Here is a 13,933-nt window from a genome sequence, read left to right as displayed (position 1 = left end):
CGGGTTTTGCGGACAGCAAAAAAAAAAAAAAAAAAAGGGGGGGGGGGGGGGTTATGTGCGTACCCTGAGATAAAATCCTATAAGCGCCCCTGTACAGCAATATAGCGCGAGCTTTGGTGAGAACTAAACAAATATTTAATTACTACAGTAGTAATTTCTCGATAGAAATTATATCAAAATTGAAATATGTTGATCAAAATCGTACATTTATACACAAACTGAGCAGCAAACGCAACCTTCGGACGCCATCTTTATTTTTGTAGCTCAACTGTCACAGAATGAATAGCACAGGATTGTGGGATATCTAAGGTAGCTAAGGATACATCTATGCTTCCTTCAAAAATCGATCTGAGGAAGGTATCTCATGAGACAGGAAGTGAAGCTAACATTGGATTCGGACGTGCCTTGATACCATCTTACCTTGAAATGTGGCCTCGGAAGGCAGCATTTTTCAGTTTTCGGACGCAGCCAACTTTTCGCCTCGACGAGAAATCTCGTCACATATTAGTCTCGCGAGATCTCGTGCCACGAGATCTCGTCAGACCCCTAGTGTGTATTGCTTAAGCCATTGACGCAAATAGGAGTAGACAAGAGTGATAGACAAGTAACCTAGCAATTGACGCAAGTAGAAACCACAAGTGTGTCAAAAGACAATATAAATACAGGGGCCTTTACAGCTCTCCGAGTAGTTGGAGTAGTAGTTGTGTAATTTTGCTGAAGAAAAAGCATACAAGCAAGCAGCAAGAGGAAGTCTTCACCAGACCACAGGTCTGGAGTTGAGTAATTACAGTTTTACAGGAGTTGATTAATATGAATAGAAGAAGTGGCTTGTGACCAAGATAGTGTTACGTGGTCATGGCAGAAACCACCCAGGGGGTGACGTGGCACAATGTCAAAAGATCAAGGCAAATTTGATTTCTCATGTAACGACCCCTTTAACACTGTCTTTACACCTTAAATACATTTTCAAATATTAATAAGCAGTTTTGTTATTTATTTATTAAATGATTATTAATTATTTTTACATAAAAGATTATGCCTAACTACTACAAAAGATTTTCTGTTCAAAGGTGCTAAAGAGGATGTTTTGTTTTATACATTTTTGCAATATTACTTGAAACTGTATTTACTAACTGATAAAATAATATTTATTAGGTGCACTGAAAGTAATAATATTAATATACATCATCTGTGCACGAGGTAGGGCCTTAAAAACATCAGCCAATCGTTTACGCGATGATCGCGTAAACGTTTGGCCCTCTGGCTTGTCAATCACTGAGACTTGCGCGGATTGGCCCTCTGGCTTGTCAATCACTGCCATGATGTTCCTTGTGAGAGACGCGTGGTTACGCGCTCCAGTAACTTTCCACACTCCACAGGCGCCGCATGCAATGTTTTTGTCAGGAGACAGGAGTAACAACTGCAGATTATGAGTTACCTGCGGTGAGTCCGACGTAATGAATCCACGGTTTTAAGTCGCGCACACACTTAACGATTGTAAGGCCGATTATGAATGTAAATTGATACTTATGACTGATCGCGCTCAAACGCGTCCAGTCAGAGCCAGTTGCTTTCAGTCTGTGATTACAGTCGGTGTTCAAATTCCATGTGAAAGTATATAAATCTGCTTCAGGAGCAGGAAACAATCGCTGTATGTTGAGCACAGTCAGAATGTTTTAGCTAGTCGTTATGCCGGTGCTAAACACTCGTGTTCTGATACTCGTGAGCTGTGAAGGAGGGGGGTTGTTCTTACCCATGCGCTCATTTCAAAAACTCAGTCGACAAAAAGAACCTCTTTAGCACCTTTAAGCATTCCATTCTTTTATTGAGTTTTTTTTTCCCCTTTATTATGTTGTCAGGCCATGTATCTAAATGAATTTTAATTCAGAAATTAAAAACATGCTCATCATAGAAGATGTGTTTTTAAGTAACAGCATGCATAAATTGCATTTTTTATGTAAATAAAACTAAATCAATTTTTATTATTATTATAACAACTCATGTTAATGACCCTCAATGAATCATTGCCAGCGTACACACTAAAGTGAGATAAATTGCCTCAATAATGTACGTCATCTCTCTGCCCCCTGTGTCTTTTTCTCAGTCTTACCGGCTCTGTCGGGCCTTACTGAAGGGGGTGTGGCCAAGGTACACAAGGCCTCGTCGACAGCGGGGGAAGCGGAGTGCGACAAACAGTAGTGAAACCGGCAACACAAACAGGAAAATGACCAGAAGAGCCACCCTCGCAGGATCTGAATCTGTATACAGACAAAAATGAGGCTAAACACTAGCACGGCAATGTAATCAATGTGATGATGTGTCACTTACCGAGTCCAAATGTTTTGTTTAAAGTTACATGTGAATGTGTGTGTGTGTGTGTGTGTTTAGTACCTCTGGGCTTTCGAGCAGGGCCGCTATCCACACTGCCTCCGGTTCCAGAGTATCTGCAGTCAGGAGGTGCCCAACCCTCATCACAGTGACAATTCTTATTACTGTTACAAACCTACATATACAAAGACAAATTAGAGAAAGAAATAATGGAACTGCAAGTTTTACTGATTTATTGCTCTTTGTCTGCTCCTCCCCTCCCCCCTCCTCACCCCGTGGCCATTGCACTTCCTGCGGCATTCTTCAACACCAAACATGGACACATCCCGGCATCGTTGGTCCATACATGCCTGAAAATACAATATTACAATAAATCAAACATTCTATAAATTTAATTTTTAATCAATTTCAAAGTCTATTTGCTACGCATACATAAATAGCTCTCTATATATTATGAACTATTATTACAATTTAAAATAGTTTCTATTTGAATATATTTTAAAATGTAATTTATTTCTGTGATGGCAAAGGTGATTTTTCAGAGTCTTCAGAGTGACATAATCATATAGAAATCATTATATCAGCATTCTGCTAATTTAATGCTCAAGAAACAGTTGTACTGCTTAATAGTTTTAAAGGTGCCCTAGATTGTTTTTTCACAAGATGTAATATAAGTCCTAGGTGTCCCCTGAATGTGTCTGTGAAGTTTCAGCTCAAAATACCCCATAGATTTTTTTTTATTAATTTTTTTAACTGCCTATTTTGGGGCATCATTAACTATGCACTGATTTTTTCAGCACGGCCCCTTTAAGAGATGCGTTCCCTCTGCCACACGAGCTCTCGACTATAATACAGTGCATTTACAAAGTTCACACAGCTAATATAACCCTCAAATGGATCTTTACAAGATGTTCGTCATGCATGCTGTATGCATGCTTCGAATTATGAGAGTAAAGTATTTATTTTGATGTTTACGTTTGATTCTGTATGAGTTTGAGGCTATGCTATGTGGCTAACGTCTAATTCTACACTGTTGGAGAGATTTATAGAGAATGAAGTTGTGTTTTTGAATTATACAGACTGCAAGTGTTTAATAATGAAAATAGCAACGGCTCTCGTCTCCGTGAATACAGTAAGAAACGATGGTAACTTTAACCACATTTAACAGTATTAGCAACATGCTAATGAAACATTTAGAAAGACAATTTACAAATATCACTAAAAATATTATGATATCATGGATCATGCCAGTTATTATTGCTCCATCTGCCATTTTTCGCTGTTGTTCTTGCTTGCTTACCTTGTCTGCACAGATCCAGACATTAATACTGCCTTTCCTTGTCTAATGCGTTGAATGGGCTGGCATTATGCAAATATTGGGGTCATACATATTAATGATGTTACGTAACAGTCGGTGTTATGTTGAGATCCGAGTGTTTTCCGGAAGTCTTTTAAACAAATAAGATTTACATAAGAAGGAGGAAACAATGGAGTTTGAAACTCACTGTATGTCATTTCCATGTACTGAACTCTTGTTATTTAACTATGCTGAGCTAAACTCAAATTCTGATTCTACGGCACCTTTAAAGATTTCTTCAGGATTCAAAAGAACAGCATTTATTTGAAACAGAATTTTTTTGCAACAATGTAAAAGCCTTTTTTCTTACTTTTCCATTCTTTGCTATCATCTATCTATCTATCTATCTATCTATCTATCTATCTATCTATCTATCTATCTATCTATCTATCTATCTATCTATCTATCTATCTATATATCTATATATATATATATATATATATATATATATATATATATATATATATATATATATATATATTAGGGTGACCATATTTTGATTACCAAAAACCAGAACACTCGGCCCGGCAATGAGATACTCAAATTATACTTGAAATTTATTCAAAGATGCCTTATAATTTCAATACATTTAAAGTAGGCCTATGCCTCCTCTGTATGGATAGAAAATTGTTATATTACAAAATTTCTATAAGCAAAGACACAAATTGCAGATAGGCTTCTCATAGGTTACTCAACATGTTTTATTATGACCGGTTTCAAAAATAACGAATGAAATAATGATATAAATAATGTCTCTTCTGCATTAGAAAAATAATAAATAACTAAAAAAAAAAATTGCTCTGCTATATTAGCAATCCAAATTTAACAGAAAATAGCTCTAAAACTTACAAAAACTAACAAAAAAAAAAAAAAATCTTTAGTTTTCTTCTTCATCCTCGTTTTCCTCATCCTCCTTGTTTGCCCATCTATATTTTGCTGTAGAGCTGATCTTTCCCAGCAGTTTTTTGTTACTTAACAAATAAGCATGAAAGTTAAAAAGAAATTTATATAGGCCTGTCAGCTGTTACATCGCAAGGTACAAAGGAAGAACACAACGAGCTGAACTCATAGTAGACGATAGCTGAAGGTTGCTCTGCTGTTACACAAAGTATCTGTTATTCAGTTACAGATGACTGCACAAATCGTGCATACTAATTAAAATATATAAACTGTTACCTAGAAGTAAACAACTGTAGTTTAGGCATAAGTCAGCCACGAAGCTGAGAATATAGTTACTTTTATGGAATAATCCACTAATGTCTTGAGATACGATCTGAACTAATATTCTCAGTTGCACGTGCATTATTAATATATGAATATTAACTCATTAATATTCATGTATGCTCCGCTTTCGGAAACCTAAAATCTCGTAACACCGGTCAATTTAATGGCCCAATGAAAAACAATGGAAACCAGGACGGCCTGGGAAAACAGGACGTTTGGTCACCCTAATATATATATATATATATGTATTAAATTAACTTTCCTAAAAAAGTACACATTTTATGGAAACTCACCTTGTTGGGCCCACAGGCCGTCCCCTGGGACACCATGGCTGGGTCAGAAACATCATCACCCAGATTAAAATAGGTCCCCCGACAGGTAAAGTCACTCTGGTTCAATTTGACTGTTGTGGTCAGAATCTCAACGTTGGAGCCCAGCAGGGGGCGATCACTTCCACCCTGACACTGAATCCTACCACAGAGCACATCCCTGAGCAAAACAGAGCACATTTTAGAACAAAGATTACAGTTCTATTTTCATAAAATGCAATGTAATTAAACAATATTCCTGCAGAGTGTTTTGCACATTTTTTTGGTAAATATGCTTATAAAATAACTGCAAATAAATCACAAACAGACTACTCAATCAATATTTTAGGAATTCATGATCCTGTGCTTAAAAAAAGGATCACATTCCAGGCTACAAGTGCTTACCCTTTCAGACAGGGGATGTAGGATCCGTTAGGCATCTGGCCACAGTTTCCGTACTTATTTCCCTGCTTATTCACAGATGAGAAGCAGATAGTTGGAGCGTGGGTGGAGTCTTAGAGAGGCGGAGAGAACAGAGAACGAACCACAATAAATCTCGACACTAGGTGAGAATCATCAGAATCATCATTGAGGAGTGTGTGACACCTACTCGCTCCCCAGAGCATTTGGCACTGCTCGTCCAGACTGGCACACACGCCGCTGTAGCAGTAGGAGGAACCGTCCTTGCATGACTCTCCATTCTGCAGAAACACATTGGGAGGACAGTAGGGGGAAGTGCCGGTGCAGTACTCTGGCAAATCACACTCTCCCAACGGCTCCCGACACACCGACCCGGCCACACGCAACTATGGGGAAAGTGATAAGATGCAGTGAGAGAGTAGCATTAGCGGCACATGTAGAAGTGAGTAATTATTTATAAGCAAACTTACAAACCTTGCAATTCTCACAGCAGATGCCATCAGAAGAGCACTGGGCCCCGGGAACCAGTTTACATGTGCTGGCATTGCAGCAAGGATCATTACATTCCTGAACAGACACATACAGGAAGCAGAGGTGAGGAGCATATTACTACATGTATTTGTTTTACAACCCTATAAATGATGCTTAGGAGTGGGAATCATTTGAAATCCAATGATTTGGTTCAAATCTTGTGGTCACCATTCTTGATTCTGAATCGAATTTCGATTTGATATACTGTAGTAAAACTTCTCAGTTTGTTCCACAGCTTTCATTTCTAGATGATAACATTCGGTGGGAGTCTCAATATTTTTCTGACTTTATTAAATTAATGCATCATCTTTTATGTAAAATTCTTACATTAAATCGATAAACTCACTGAACAATAAATTCTTCTCGCAGTTCACTTCTACTCTAAAAAAACATTGTTATTAACTAACATTCAAAAAATTATTTTTGAAATTTGTGAATTGGTAGAAGATAGAATCGTGATTCACATATAAATCAATCTGATGATTTATTATTTGGGCCTGTAATGTTTGATATCATAAAAAAGAGATAGTACACCCCAAAAAAGTTTCTGCTGTGAAATAGGGAGCAATGTCACTTCCTCTGTTAAGATCCATAAAGGTACTAAAAACATATTTAAATCGGTTCATGTGAGTACAGTGGTTCAATATTAATATTATAAAGCTATGAGAATATTTTTGGAGTGCCACAAAAACAAAATAACGACTTATTTAGTGATGGCCCATTTCAAAACACAGCTTCATGAAGCATCGGAGCACAGATGAATCAGTGTGTTGAATCTGCTGTTCGGAGCGCCAAAGTCACGTGATTTCAGCCGTTGGGAGTTTGACACGCGATCTGAATCATAATTTGATACACTGATTCATTTGTGCTCCGATGCTTCATGAACCTGTGTTTTGAAATCGGCCATCACTAAATAAGTCGTTATTTAGTTTTTTTGGCGCTCCAAAAATATTCTCGTCGCTTTATAATATTAATATTGAACCACTGTACTCACATGAACCGATTTAAATATGTTTTTAGTACCTTTATGGATCTTGAGAGAGGAAGTGTCCACTGCTCCCTATGGAGGCCTTACTGAGCCATCGTATTTCAACTAAAATATCTTAATTTGTGTTCTGAAGATTAACGAAGGTCTTACTGGTGTGGAACGGCACGAGGGTAAGTAATAAATGACAAAATTTTCATTTTTGGGTGAACTAACCCTTTAACTATTATTTTAAGCTGTCACATGCACTTTGTTGTAAGTCATCGGTAAATGGAGCAGAACCAGCAACCAATAAGAAGGAAACTGTTTCTTACATCCAGCAGGCCGCAGTCACACTCCTCTCCTTTCTCCACGTACAGGTTCCCGCAGCGTGGACCTCCCAGAAGGCTCTCTGGCTTAGGCACATTAAACAGGCACATACCGCCACCGTGCAGTAGACTGAGAGAGAGATCCTGTTCGCTGCAGCTGCTGAAGAGCTGGCCGGGCATAAACCTGCACATGGGACCATTTACTGCATTCTGCATGATTTATCACTAGTGATATAATATCATACAGACACATTTTTTCACTCACCCAGTGGAGGGCTCCATTATGCAGCCCCCAAGCCGAGGCTCATTCTGGCACTGGCAACGCCTCTCTGCCGTATCGTGACTCATTCCCAGGTTGTGACCCAACTCATGTGCCACCGTTGATGCCACACCTAACACACTCACCAGGTGATCCTACAGTACAGGAAACACAGTGAATACTAGAATAAGATCTAACTTATTGCATAAAGACCGCGATTAAATGAACAGTTTCCCTCACCACATTCACTCCTCCTGACCGATCCTTTGAGCACATGGAGGACTGAGACGCCATGCCGACTGTCGTCCCATCAAATGACTCGCCCCTAATGTATTTAAGCAATTCTGAATTATTTCCTTGTCTATTAATACCGAACACACTGTGCCCATATTTCTGGATATCTAGACCTACATGATCAGCTGTGCATTGTCATGCCGTAGTCGTGGTAGTAGCTCCCTGGTCCTCCAATCCAGGAAGCGGTTTAGAGTTTCAGTGGGACTTTTATCCACTTGAATCTTGTCCTGGTCACTCCAGATCTCCAAACCCAGCAGTGCCACACGTACATTCAGCGGCCTGTAGAACTGAGACAGAGGGCCAGGCAGAGATATAGATAGAGGCTAAGACTAACTAGTGCTTCCAGAATATGTTTGGTGATTAGCGGTGTTGTTATTATTAATTGAAACTATTAAAAATTGTTTTGGTCAATTGAAATTATTCTGAAATAAAATGAAATAAAATATAAATATTAGATGAAAAACGTAAAAATTTGAAATGTCACCTTGGCAACTAACTGAAATAAATAACAAAAATAGTACTAAAAAGTACTAAAATAACCAACTAAATCAATAAATTAAAGGGTTAGTTCACCCAAAAACTCTATAATTTATTACTTACCCTCATGCCGTTCCACACCCGTAAGACCTTCGTTAATCTTCAGAACACAGATTAAGATATTTTAGTTGAAATCCGATGGCTCTGTGAGGCCTTCATAGGGAGCAATGGGCACTTCCTCTCTCAAGATCCATAAAGGTACTAAAAACATATTTAAATCGGTTCATGTGAGTACAGTGGTTCAATATTAATATTATAAAGCGACGAGAATATTTTTGGAGCGCCAAAAAAAATGAAATAATGACTTATTTAGTGATAGCCGATTTCAAAACAATGCTTCAGGAAGCATCGGAGCATTATGAATAGGCGTGTCGAATCTGCTGTTCGGAACGCCAAAGTCACGTGATTTCAGCCGTTAGCAGTTTGACACGCGATCTGAATCATGATTCGATACACTGATTCATTTGTGCTCCGATGCTTCATGAAGCAGTGTTTTGAAATCGCCAATCACTAAATATTATTTTGCTTTTTTTGGCACTCCAAAAATATTCTCGTCGCATTATAATATTAATATTGAACCACTGTACTCACATGAACCGATTTAAATATGTTTTTAGTACCTTTATGGATCTTGAGAGAGGAAGTGTCCACTGCTCCCTATGAAGGCCTCACGGAGCTATCGGATTTCAACTAAAATATCTTAATTTGTGTTCTGAAGATGAACGAAGGTTGTACGGGTGTGGAACGGCATGAGGGTGAGTAATTAATGACATTATTTTCATTTTTGGGTGAACTAACCCTTTAAGCTAAATGAATCTTAAACAATAAATTAAAGGTAAATATAACTAAAATAATAAAAATGACAAAGGCACATAACGAAATGACTAAAAATTTAAATGAAAACTGAAAACATAAAATTAAAGGCTAATTCAAAATATGAAGAAATATTATAATAGTTAATAAACAATACTAAAATAACATTGTTATAGTGAGGTTCGAAAAGACCACAAGTGGAAAACCTTCTATTTAACATTTTTCTAATTTATCTATTTATTTTACATTATAAATTCTTAAATTTAATGAGCAGCACTTAAGCTGGAATCCATAAGTTTGTGTAAAAACTGAGGATCATGTTCTCCAGCATAATTTGAGAAATGAAGTGCTTTAATGGAAGCAGGCAATTTTGACCATCTGTACAAAGAGCCACATGATCAAGTCACAAATCTCCTTAATCAATTAGTGATCTAGAAGTAGTACAGAACATCAAACATTTATTATTCATTTTATATCAAAACATTTAATTGCAATTAACAATTTTACATTGTTTTTAAATTTCTAAAACGTTCAGTTTATTTCCAGGTTTAAAATGAAGTTTACTGCTTTGAACGCATGTATTGATATTTACACTACTGTTCAAAAGTTTGGTTTTTTTTTATTAAAATTAATACTTTCATTTAGCAAAGGCACATTAAATTAATCAAAATTGACAGTAAGGACATTTATAATGTTACAAAACATTTCTATTTCAAATAAATGCTGTTCCTTTCAACTTTCTATTCATTAACGAATCCTGAAAAAAATGTATTACAGTTTCCACAACAATATTAAGCAGAACTACTGTTTTCAACATTGTTAATAATAAGACATTTTTTGAGCACCAAATCAGCATATTAGAATGATTTCTGAAAGAGTGTGACATTGAAGACTGGAGTATGCTGAAAATTCAGCTTGCCATCACAGGAATAAATATTAAAATAAAAATATTTTTATATATATTTTAATTCAGCAATATTAATGTTTTACTGTATTTTTGATCAAATTAATGTAGCCTTGGAGAAATATTTCCAAACACAAACTTCTGTACTCTATTGTACATGTATATATTTATTTAGATTTAAAACTTACCCAGTCTACTTGGTTTGCCACATCCAACATGCGGTAAATCATGGTTTTATTATTCTTCTGATAATTCATAAACTGTGAAGAAGACAGAAGAAGAATGGAAACAGGTTCAAAACTGAAGTTTTAAAAATTCAGATATATGAACTAAAGGATTAGTTCACTCCAGAATTAAAATTTACTCACCCACATGTCATCCAAGATGTTTGTCTTTCTTTCTTCAGTCGAAAAGAAATGAAGGGTTTTGAGGAAAACATTCCAGGAATTTTCTTCATATAGTGGACTTCAACAGGGACCAACGGGTTGAAGGTCCAAATTGCAGTTTCATTGCAGCTTCAAAGGGCTCTACCAGCCGATGAATAAGGGTCTTATCTAGCAAAATGATCTGTCATTTTCTAAAAAAACGTAAAAATTTATATACTTTTTAACCACAAATGCTCGTCTTGCATTAGCTCTGCGATGCGCGTCAACGACTTCACGCATTATGTAATCACATTGGAAAAGACACATGCCGTGACGTAGACGGAAGTACCAAAAAACTCCATCTCATTTTCTCTTCAAAACTTCAAATTGTCTGACATCTTTGTTTTACCTTTTTTTTGTAAAGGGTGTTTGACTTAGTCTTTGCACATTTGCTTTGTAAACACTTGGTCGGTACTTCCGCCTTTCCAACGTGATTAAGTAATGCATGAAGTCGTGGACGACGCTAGTGCAAGACAAGCATTTGTGGTTAAAAAGTATATACCTTTTTCCCCTTTTTTTGAAAATGACAGATCGTTTCACTAGATAAGACCCTCATTCATTGGCTGGGATCACGTAGAAAAAAGCACTGAAACTGCAATTTGGACCTTCAACCCGTTGTACCCCAGTGAAGTCCATCTATATGGTGAAAAATTGTTTTCCTCAAAAAAACAAACAAAAAAAAAAACATTTATTTTTGACTGAAGAAAGAAAGACATGAACATCTTGGATGACATGGGAGTGAGTAAATTATCAGGAAATTTTAATTCTGGAGTGAACTAATCCTTTAAGAGTAGATGTGATACAGTATATTCACCAGTAGAGGGTGTAAATGTCTTATGACTGTATGTGTGCGTGACAGAGATGCCTCTACTCTCTTACCTCCTTATGATCCGCCACCAGCACCAGCTCAATATATTTGGTCTCTGAGAGAATGTCTCTCTTACTCTGTCACGCAACAGCAGAAAAGGACCATGAGGACAATCAGATAAACATACACATACCTATAAATACACATATGCACACAGCATGCTCACCCTGTGTGTGTGTGGGATGAACTGAATGGGAGGAATAGAGGTGTTTGACACTCCACAGTCTCTAGACTCAGATGTTTGTGAGTCTGTGGGGTAGATCACGTGCATCCACCCTTCTTCCATTTCTCCACTCCCTTCCTCATCTTTTCCATGCTCTTCTTCCTCAGGATGTAGCTCAAAGCTCAGTGTGGAGTTAACGACTATCACTCCCCTGTGTAGAGAAAAAGATGTGTCATTACTGACTAACACAGACTGAAAATCATGTTCACACACACGCATCTGATGCAAACATATGGTGAATGTATATTTAAATAAATTGTATAGGGTATAAATACATTGCAGTTTAAAAGTTTGGGGTCAGTGGGATTTTTATTGAAAGAAAGAAATACTTTTATTCAACAATGATGCATTAAATCGATCAAAAGTGACAGTAAAACTTAAAATTGCCACAAAAGATTTCCATTTCAAATAAATGCTGTTCTTCTGAACTTAATTAAAGAATCCTTTTAAAAATGTATCACCATTTTTACAAAAATATTAAGCAGCACAACTGTTTTCAACATTTATAATAATAAGAAATGTTTCTTCAGCATCAAATCAGCATATTAGAATGATTTCTGAAGGATCATGTGACACTAAGATTGGAGCTGAAAATTTAGCTTTGTCATCACAGGAATAAATTACACTCCAAAATATAATAAAATAGAAAACATTTATTTGAAATTGTAGCAATATTTCCCAATATTACTATTTTTACTCACCGACCACAAACTTTTGAACAGTAGTGTATGTGCCTCATAGGTCTTTTTTCGGTAATAATTTGATACTAATAAGAACATCACAAAACTGATCTCAAACCCATATAAACAATCTGTACTAATAATTCTGGTGAAGGTCAACAGTCATCGATAATCTGTTAAGAAATACAGTGAGCTCTTTCCCTGTAAAGGAACATATTTGTAGTTTTGAAAAAATGTAAAGCAATCATTACCGTAACCCAGAGCAGGAGCTGAGAGCTACGCGGGACTGAGGAAAGCCTTGCACTGAACCATGATAGTAACAATGTGTCTGACAAAGAAAAAGATGAAAAGGACATTAAGTTCCTTAAATAAGAGTAATATTGAATAAGGCGCTATGAAATAAACATGCACTTGTGTATGAAGGGCTCGACTCACCACTAGGTTTTCCTTCATGGATACCCCCGTTCCATTTGGCAGATAGTAGAACACATTAGGCGGCTTTGGCAAAAGATCTCTGCAAACAAATGTTCATATATGATGATTTTATCTTCATTAGCTGCTGATTAGACTCGCAGGAAATGACTTACTGGTTTTTTTCCAGGTCCAGGATATACAAGCTGCTTCCCACTTGTAAGCCACACTGCAATCTGTCAGGGTGACCATTCTGGAGAGAACGAGAGAGAGAGAGAGAGAGAGAGAGAGAGAGAGAGACAGAGAGATTTCATGTTATAATGAGATTATCTGAATAGCGTATTTGTTATAGAGATACAACAAACTTATGAGCCTATTTATGAGCCATCCTGCTCCAGCACAGATGAGATCATGATTTTTTTATATATATTATTAAAAAAAAAAAAAAAAATATATATATATATATATATATATATATATATATATATATATATATATATATATATATATATTTATATTATATATATATTAATATATATATATATATATATATATATATATATATATATATTTATATTATATTATATATATATAAAATATATATATATATATTTATATTATATATATATATATTTATATATATATATATATTTATAGTATATTATATATATATATATATATAATTAATTATATTATATTATAATATATATATATATATATATAAAATCACACACCATATTGCCAAAAGTATTGGGATACCCCTCCAAATCATTGAATTCAGGTGTTCCAATCACATCCATGGCAAACACATGTATAAAATCAAGCACTTAGGCATGCAGACTGCTTCTACAAACATTTGTGAAAGAATGGGTCACTCTCAGGAGCCTAGTGAATTCAAGCATGGTACCGTGATAGGTTGCCACCTGTGCAATAAGTCCATTCGTGAAATTTCCTCACTACATGATGTTTTAATAACAAAATTCGGGAGGAGCAAGTTCAGATAATTAACTTAATTAGCACAGGTGGAGAGCATTCAGTTAATCAACTCAACCAATGTC

At 36.2% G+C, this 13,933-nt stretch overlaps 1 protein-coding gene across 7 annotated transcripts in view; it reads right to left on the bottom strand.

Moving 5' to 3' along the window:
* Positions 1–13,933, bottom strand: part of adam15 (ADAM metallopeptidase domain 15) — a 42,659-nt gene that overhangs the window by 17,789 nt on the left and 10,937 nt on the right. For 6 of the 7 annotated variants that reach the window (XM_067407903.1, XM_067407926.1, XM_067407911.1 and 3 more), the window contains 17 exons: positions 13,052–13,128; positions 12,900–12,978; positions 12,716–12,792; positions 11,728–11,935; positions 11,573–11,638; positions 10,457–10,528; positions 8,132–8,301; positions 7,961–8,045; positions 7,727–7,875; positions 7,468–7,645; positions 6,112–6,204; positions 5,828–6,023; positions 5,623–5,731; positions 5,203–5,398; positions 2,601–2,678; positions 2,392–2,503; positions 2,111–2,258 (listed from right to left, as the gene is read on the bottom strand). In XM_067407903.1, the coding sequence (XP_067264004.1) occupies positions 2,111–2,258; positions 2,392–2,503; positions 2,601–2,678; positions 5,203–5,398; positions 5,623–5,731; positions 5,828–6,023; positions 6,112–6,204; positions 7,468–7,645; positions 7,727–7,875; positions 7,961–8,045; positions 8,132–8,301; positions 10,457–10,528; positions 11,573–11,638; positions 11,728–11,935; positions 12,716–12,792; positions 12,900–12,978; positions 13,052–13,128 (2,093 nt within the window). The remainder of the gene's footprint in view (positions 1–2,110; positions 2,259–2,391; positions 2,504–2,600; positions 2,679–5,202; positions 5,399–5,622; positions 5,732–5,827; positions 6,024–6,111; positions 6,205–7,467; positions 7,646–7,726; positions 7,876–7,960; positions 8,046–8,131; positions 8,302–10,456; positions 10,529–11,572; positions 11,639–11,727; positions 11,936–12,715; positions 12,793–12,899; positions 12,979–13,051; positions 13,129–13,933) is intronic. The other variant, XM_067407919.1, reaches the window with a different exon arrangement.

This window comes from Chanodichthys erythropterus, chromosome 2 (assembly GCF_024489055.1).
Source record: "Chanodichthys erythropterus isolate Z2021 chromosome 2, ASM2448905v1, whole genome shotgun sequence".
NCBI classification, from domain to species: domain Eukaryota; kingdom Metazoa; phylum Chordata; class Actinopteri; order Cypriniformes; family Xenocyprididae; genus Chanodichthys; species Chanodichthys erythropterus.
Note: the sequence above shows the minus strand (reverse complement) of the source record. Positions and strands in the feature narration are given on the sequence as shown.